The sequence below is a fragment of the Zonotrichia leucophrys genome, chromosome 27 (assembly GCF_028769735.1).
Source record: "Zonotrichia leucophrys gambelii isolate GWCS_2022_RI chromosome 27, RI_Zleu_2.0, whole genome shotgun sequence".
Lineage (NCBI taxonomy): Eukaryota > Metazoa > Chordata > Aves > Passeriformes > Passerellidae > Zonotrichia > Zonotrichia leucophrys.
Genome location: NC_088196.1, coordinates 3,061,274 through 3,069,289, shown reverse-complemented (window position 1 = coordinate 3,069,289; position 8,016 = coordinate 3,061,274). Strand labels below are relative to the sequence as shown.

Here is an 8,016-nt window from a genome sequence, read left to right as displayed (position 1 = left end):
CAGTGCCATGGGGCCCAGACAGCGCTGGGCAACTGCTGCAGCAGAGCCAGAAATACTGGCAGGACCTGCCTGCACAGCTGACCAGGGCTGGCACTGGCACCGCCCTGCCTGCAGAGCACACAGCACCCACATGGATCTCCTGCAGCAGGGAGGCCCTGGGCAGGGGTGCCCTCACCACTCAGGATCTGAGGCAGGGGATGGCACCTGGGATTCCTCCCCCCAGTGGGAGGCTGGACAGTGTCAGGGGATATGGACACAGCAGCTCTGTTCCTGACCTGTGGGAGTTGGGCTGTGGCCTGGGGACAAGGGGCAGTGCTGGCGCCATCCCAAACCCATGCAGCCCAAGGTGAAAATTAGCATTTTCCTCTTGCCCTGTGGGGCACAGAGCAGGTGACTAAAAATACAGCCACGGTGGCAGCATGGGCTCCCACGCCCTCTTTGGCAGCAGCCCCTGTGGCTGGGGCAGTTCCCCCCGCCGGGGCAGCCAGTGCCAGGGGCTGCCGGGGAGCTGGAGCTGCCTGTGCTCTTGGGGAAATGCCAAAGGTCGCCTGGCAGTGACCAGAGGGACAGCAGTCCCTGCCCCCAAGGACATGCTGTGCTGCTCCTCCCCTCTGCCTGTTCCAGGCCCTGCTGCCCTGGCTGCCCCAGGGATCCGACTGTCCCAGCCTCCCGCTGGCAGCCCACGCTCCAGGACAGGAGGCCCAGCCTTTCCTTTGTGCATTTATTTAGAAAAACAACCAACCAACCCCCCCCCATCCCAAGACAGAACCAACAAACTCTACAGAGGCAACACTGAGGGGCCGAGCCCCAGCCGTACCAGCTGCCACTCCACCATCCACCCCTGTGACACCAGCCTGGCCACAGGGCCACCGCAGAGCCCAGCCACTCACGCAGGAGGAGCCCGGGGCTCCCCAGGGCAGCTTGGCCAAAAGCCGCCCGCAGCTTTCCAGAAGGGGTGGGTCCAGAGGACGGACAGACAGACAATGGCACAGCACTACTGCCTGGTACCCTCTGCTTGCCCAGGGCACGAGCAGGGTGGCCAGGCAGCACAAGTGCTGGAGGCAAAGGCACCAGGGTATAGGGGATGGGGACAGGCCTGGGGGCAGCGTTGGGGACCACAGCAGGCTGGACCCACTGCCCACCAGGGAAAGTGCTGGGAGACGTGGGGCGCGCAGGCGTCTCAAAATAAATTAAGGGAATAGCCAGAAAGGCAATGGCAGTGGGGGAGCACGACCCCCTGGCCCCCTGCTCTCTGGGGGCCAGCACAGAGCTGCCACTCGCTGCCAGGCTTGGCTGCCCTCCCACGCCGGCCATGGGAGCACCTGCGTGGCCACAGCAGCTGCTGGGCTAGCTGTGGGAGGAAGCCACTGGTGGCCAGGGCCCGGGAGCAGGGCAGAGCCCCTGGGGCAGCACAGAGGGCTCCAGAGTGGGGGCACTGGTGGGAGGCTCCTGGGGCCGGGGCAGCCGCTGGGCACCCGCAGAGGCGAGGTACGTCTTGAGGAGCTGGGCGATCTCATCCACCTGCGGGTACAGGGGGCACGGGGGTCAGTGTGGGGCACCCTTAGTGAGAGGGGAGGGTGGAGAGATGGCAGCCCCTTACCTGGGAGGTCTCAAAGAGCAGGTCTCGGTCCTCCACGGAGAGGCGGAAGGTGCTGCTGTCAGAGGCACCAAAGGAGGAGATGCGGCCGTAGCAGAAGCTGTCCAAGGGCTCGGGCTCTCCCGGCTTGTAGAGCGAGACAGCCTTGGCCCCGATGCCCAGCCACAGGCGCTGGGGCCCGGCGCCCACTGGGCTCTGCAAGGGAGAGGGGGGTGTGTCAGGCTTGCCCACTACCCCAGTACCACCCCTGTACCACCCCCAGCCGGGGCCTCACCGCCTGCAGGTCCACATCGAAGAGCGTGGAGCCAAAACCAGGCCACTCCCGCACCAAAGCCACGTAGGCAGCCATGGCCTCGGGCCGGCCCATGCCCTGCAGCAGCTTCCACTTCTCCACGATGGCAGCCATGGTGCTGGCCCCCTCCTCCCGCAGCCGGCCCCGCAGGCGCTGGTCCCGCTCCGCCCGCTGCTTGGCCAGGGCCTGGCCCCAGAGCCCCCCGGCCAGCAGCCCCGCGCGCAGCCGGGCCCCGCGGCACTTGGGGGGCCGGTGGGGCAGGGGCGGCAGGCGGGCGTGCAGCACGTGGGGAGGGAAGAGCTCCTCGAGGCGCGGGAAGGGCGCGTGGGTGGAGAAGTCGCTGTTGAGGCTCTGCAGGCGCAGGGCCGCCAGCGTCTGCAGCGTCTCCTCCGACGTGGGCACGTAGCCCCGCAGCACCATCTCGTGCGCCTGGCAGAGAGCAGGGTGAGCTGGCACGGCCACCACGGCATGGCCACCACAGCATGGCCACCATGGTGTGCCACTCACCTGCTCAAAGAGGAGGGCAAACTCCAGGCTGTCCCGTGGCACGTTGTCTGTGTCCAGGAAGCCGTAGTGCTTGAAGCAGAGCCGGCACGGTGGGTCCTGCTCCCGGTCCTCTCCAGCCAGGCTGCAGCAGACAGGAGTGGCTCCATTAGATTGTGGACGTGCCCCATACCCAGCTGTCCCCTCCCACCCGTGGTCCCCCAGCCCCTCCCCTCCATAGGCAGCAGAACAGGACATTTACTTTTCAAACCTGGTGAGGACATCAGCCAGCAGCGTGGCACTGCCCACTGGCTGCTCCCGTCGCCGGGACTGCTCGTAGAGCGCAAAGAGGTTGGGGCTCTGGGACAGCCCCAGGCGTGACACAAGTTCCTGGGCCACCTGGGCGAGACAAAGGCAACCGATGGTGACCACGTGTTCCTGGCCACGGCACTCAGGGCTGTAAAGGGACACAGACAGGTCATGGTGGGCAAAGGCAGACAGCTCCTGGCCCCTCTCCACCATGGCTCAGCTGGGAGAGACCCTGCTCACCTGCTGTGGCACTCTGCCCACCCAACCCTGTGCATCAAAATGTCCCCAGCCCCCTGCCTGGCACAGCCATAACCCCTCACCTCCTCGGCTGTGGTGTGGGAACTGATGGCCACACTGCAGGCAGGCGCCCCAGGGCAGTGCACTGTGCAGATCATCTCCTGCCGCTGCATCAGCACCAGGATCTCCTCCAGAGAGGGCACACACTCCCTCCCCTTCGTCTTTCCCAGCGCCTCTCGGATGAAACAAGCGTACTTGGCCATCTCCGAGGCGGGGAAACGGTTCTCTGTCCTGCAAGAAATGCCAGGAGGATCAGGGTGGCACTGATCTGAGGGGCGCCCGGCACCTGGCGAGCTCCCTGGCACTCACCTGTCCAGGTGGAAGCGCAGGAAGCGCAGGACAGGCGGGGAGGGCAGGAAGGTGCAGCTCATGCAGGTGAGGAGCTGCCAGTAGTGCAGGTCGCCCTGCCCGCCCGGCGCCGGCGGCTCCGTAGTCTGCTTCACCAGCTGGCAGTAAATCTCATCCACCAGCGGGGGCAGGTCCAGGCAGGTCTGCAGGACACCCTGCATCAGCGGCACCGGGTCCCGCTCTGACTCCAGCTGCTGCAGCGAGTTGAAGAGCTTCACAGCCTCGTCACGCAGCGTGGTGTAGCTGCGGGGGCCGGGGGCTGTGGGATGGGATAGGGGGTGTTAAATACAGCCCCGTGGTGTGCTGCGGGCCATGGGATGGGTTACGCCCATGGTGTGGCTGTGGGATGGGATGGGATAGAGGTTAACAGCCCTGTGGTGTCAGCAGCTGTTGGGTGGGATGGGATAGGGGTTAACAGCCCCGTGGTGTAGCTGTGGGATCAGGGGCTGTGGGATGGGATGGGATAGGGGTTAACAGCCCTGTGGTGCTCCCCAGGACCCCTTGCCAGCAGCTGGGCACTGTCCTCACACCCAGAGCCAGCCAGGCCCCAGCCCAGTGCCCACCTGCCCTGCACAGCATGCAGCCCAGCCATCACTGCTGCCATCCCAGAGTGCAGTACTCAGCTCTGTGCCCCCCATCTGCCACTCACCACTTTGGTCCAGGCTGCCGTAGGGGAAGGGCAGCAGGGGGGCGTAGAGGGGGCCGCTGGTGTAACGCAGGATGGGGTTGCAGCGATAGATCTGCTCCAGAACCTCGGGGCTGTCTCTGTGCTCCTGGAGGGGGCAAAGCAACAGCTGCAGAAGGGTAACCTGGCACAAACCCCCACCACCACCCTGGGGTATGTGAGGCCCCAAACACCCACCCCAGCACCCAAACCCCACCACCACCTGGGCATGTGAGGCCCCAAACAACCCAGGCACACCCGAGGGCACAAACCCCCACCACCACCCTGGGGCATGTGAGGCCCCAAACACCCACCCCAGGGCACAAACCCCCACCACCACCCTGGGGCATGTGAGGCCCCAAACACCCACCCCAGTGCACAAACCCCCACCACCACCCTGGGGTATGTGAGGCCCCAAACACCCACCCCAGTGCACAAACCCCTATCACCACCCTGGGGTATGTGAGGCCCCAAACACCCACTCCAGTGCTGCTGTGGGCATGGGCTCACCTCCACATCACGCATGAGCAGCTGGGTGGGTGTTTGGACAGGAGCTTTGCTGTCAATGACCTTCTGCACGGCGCACACCCAGCGCACGGCCTCGTTGAGGTGCTCGGTGTACAGGCGGTAGCAGTGCTTCCTGCCAAACACCGTCACGCTCCAGTAGCCTGCAAGGCACAGACCCACTCACCCACTGCCCACCAGCACCCCAGCCAGGCTGGCTCAGCGCCCCAGGGCTCAGCACAGCCTCTCCTCTGGGCTAAACAGGCCCTCAGGGCTGGCAGGGTAACGCAGGGTACAAGCTGTGCTGGGAAGATGAAGCCCGGCCAAGGGGCATGGGCACCTCACCCGTCTCCTTGTAGAGCTGCTTGTCTGGCCAGAGCACGGAGCAGAGGCTGGTGAGCACCAGGGAGCCCAGGCGCCTGGCCCCCTTCTCGTTGCTGCTGTAGTAGTCCAGGGAGTCGGGGGTCAGCACGAACCAATACTTCCGAGGGCGGATCCAGGGGGTCTTCATGCAGCCCCGCATCTCCCGCTGCAGCCAGCCTGGGAAGGGGAACACTCAGCCTCGCTGACACCCACCCCACCGGCTTCTCAGCACGGGGAAGGGTCTGCACAGGCCTGACCATCCCGCTGGTCACAATCCCACCTTTCACCAGAGCGTCAGGCTCGTCCTCCACCGGCCCTGGGCCCTTGTCCACGATGAGGCTGCGCATCTCCTCTGCAACGAGCAGGGACCTGAGGAGAACACAGAGCTGAGCTCAGGCACCCATGAGGGTCTCCCGGAGCCCCTGAGCAGGGATCTGGCCTCGGGGCTGGGATGAGCTGGGTCCCCAGGGGCTCTGGGCACCCCACAGCCCTGCGGTGGGAACAGAGTCATTGGGTGCAAATGACCCCGGCTAAAAATAAGCTGTTTGCAGTCTTGGCCCTGCCAAGGAATTCGGAAAATGAACAACCAGGAAGGAATGTTGGCAGCAGCGTCAGAACTGCGCGTACAGCGAGCGAGCAGGCCCCTGTGCCCCGGCACCCCATCTTGCTCGGCACCAAGCACCCCAGGGCACAGCCTCTGCTGATGGACACAGCCTGGCAGAGCCTCCTGGCACAGGAGGAGTCATGCACAGCGCCATCAGCTAAGCCTGAGGCAGTCAAGCTCTCCGGCACGGCAGGGGGATGGAGACGTGCCTGAGGATGCGCCAGGGATGGGGACAAGCACGGCAGTCCCGGCTCTGCCACTCCCTGCTCCACCTGACAGCAGCACAGCCTGGTGCTGGCTCGGTGAGCAGGATGGAGCACACACCAGCACCAGGGCAACCTCCCACAACACGCCAGTCCCTCAGCTCCTGCAGCACCACACAAGGGACACAGGGCAGGGGAACACTCACCGCTCCGAGCCACTGCTGCTGCGGGTGGGCTGGCTCAGGCTCACCTCCAGGGATCCCTGGGGAGGAAGGAGACATCTCAGCCCCACGGTCATTACCTGGCATGCAATGACGGTGAGGCATGACTGTATGCCTCCTCCTCCTCCTCATTAACCCAGCTCTGGGCGCAGAGAGACAGGCTCACACCCTGCTGCCATGGGGCAGAGGAGCCCTGGCACCCACAAGGGCACGGCAGGAGCCAGGGCTGCAGCTGGGGCTCCCCGGGTGCGGGGGCAGCCGGCGGGCGCGCTGGCCGTGTGTGTCCTGAGCTGACCCAGCTGGCTGAATACCGTGCAGAATTGCACAAGGTCAGTGCTGAGTAATACGCTTACGGCACAAAGTCCCATTGTAATGGGGCCGCTGACTTCCTGCCCGCGGCGGTGGGACGCAGCGCTGGGAAGTCCCTGGCCCTGCAGTGGGACAGGGTCAGTTCCTCCTCACGCAGCACGGCTTGACATGGACAGTGCCACTCACGTGACGGGCCTGGCACACATGCTGGGACACGAGGCAGAGCCCAGGCACAGGCAGGCACCGGGCCGGGCACGGCGCCCAGCACAGAGGGGTGCGGGGACATGGAAGCACGGGCAGTGCTGTCCTGGGAGATGCACGGGAGCTGCTGCCAGCTGCAGCCCAACGGGGCAGCCAGAGGCTCGGCAGGCCAGAGCACGCAACGCCAAGAAAAAGAGACAGATGCTAAAAATAGTGGCGGGGAAGGGGGAGCCGCCGCAGGTATGGCTGTGCTGTGGGGCAGGGCCGGGCGCCACTGACCTGTGGCATTAAGGGCACCTGTCACACAGTGCTGGTGCCCATGCACAGGGCCAGCAGCGCCAGACACTGTCCCGCTGGGAGAGGAGGGCCTCACACGCTCCTCAGGGCTGCAGCCTGCAGGCAGTGCCTGCTTTCTGCTCAGGAGGCAGCGGTGGCAGCCGGCTCTTTCTCAGGGATATAAATAAACAGCAGAGGAGCTGCGGCCGCAGGGCCAGGGGAGCTGCTCCCACGCTCCCACCAAGGGCCGGCTGACACCGCGGCTTTCCAAGGACCCCCTGGCCACAGCAAAGGGCTCTCGGGGGAGCTGGCGTCACCAGTCGCCCACGCCAGCCCGGAGCCAGCGCGGCCCATGGGATGTGGGAAGCCCAAAGACGGTTCCTTACGCAGTTGTGCCCTTGGCACTGCCACCAGTCAGTCCCCAGAGGGCCCAGCTCCAGCCCTGTCACTGTCCCCACGGGCTGGGACCTGCTGCTAAGGGACCGACGGAGCCAGGGCCGTGCTGCAGCCCCCGCAGCGGGCAGGGGAGAGGGGCCACAGCGAGCGGGACCGAGCAGTCACCACCCCCTATGCCCCGCGAATCCGGGCTGGGATCCACGGCCCTCGGTGCAGGAGAGCGGCGGGACAGAGCCCCGGGAGCTCCCCCGCAGCCCGCGCTATCAGCCGCCGCACACGCAGCCCGGCCGGAGGAAGCACCGGTTTCCGCCGCTCCGTTTCCCTGCAGAGAGGAAGCAGCCGGAGAGGGGAGATCCAGGCCCGCTCCCCGCGGCCGGCACGTGCTCCCGGGACAGCCCCGGTCCGCTCCCGCCGCGGGTCTGGCACGGAACCCGGTACCCCGCGGCTCCCGTCCTAAGGAGCGGGCAGCCCGGAGCGGAGCACCCAGAGGGACGGCCGGTCCTGCCCCGCGGGCCCGGGACCTCCGCGCCCGCCCGGAGCTTCCCCGGGCTGCGGCTCTCCCGCACCCACCGGAGCGACGCACCCCGCACCCCGCGGGACCGCCCCGGCAGCGCGTCCGCGCTCCTCCCGGTGGCCGTCCCGGCGCCGGTACCGGCCCCACCTGGTCTCCGTGAGCGCGGAGCTCGAAGGACGCCTCCTCCTCCTCTTCGGCCTCGCCGTCCGCCTCCCGCTCCGCCTCGCCGTAGTCCCGCCGCAGCAGCGTGAAGCCCCGCCGACAGCACAGCAGCCACCAGAGCCCGCCCGGGAACGGCATCGCCCCGCCGACACCAACGGGACGGCACCGGGACGCGACGGGACCGGCCCGCCCCGCGCACCGGCCGCCGGCCCCGCCGCCGCCCCGGGCGGGCCGGGCCGCGCGTCACCGGGCGCCGCCAATCGCCGCGCGCGG

The 8,016-nt window shown here is 67.0% G+C and overlaps 1 protein-coding gene across 1 annotated transcript; it reads right to left on the bottom strand.

The window, feature by feature from the left end:
- Positions 1–707: 707 nt before the first annotated feature.
- On the bottom strand, positions 708–7,967 carry PLEKHH3 (pleckstrin homology, MyTH4 and FERM domain containing H3). Its single transcript, XM_064733889.1, has 13 exons — positions 7,729–7,967; positions 5,871–5,926; positions 5,138–5,226; positions 4,840–5,034; positions 4,501–4,658; positions 3,976–4,099; positions 3,288–3,585; positions 3,002–3,209; positions 2,635–2,771; positions 2,397–2,517; positions 1,872–2,318; positions 1,601–1,792; positions 708–1,521 (listed from the first exon to the last, which is right to left on the bottom strand). Exons 1-13 carry the CDS (start codon positions 7,879–7,881, stop codon positions 1,348–1,350), a joined length of 2,352 nt encoding a protein of 783 aa, XP_064589959.1. The 5' UTR covers positions 7,882–7,967; the 3' UTR covers positions 708–1,347.
- Between the last annotated feature and the right edge of the window lie 49 nt (positions 7,968–8,016).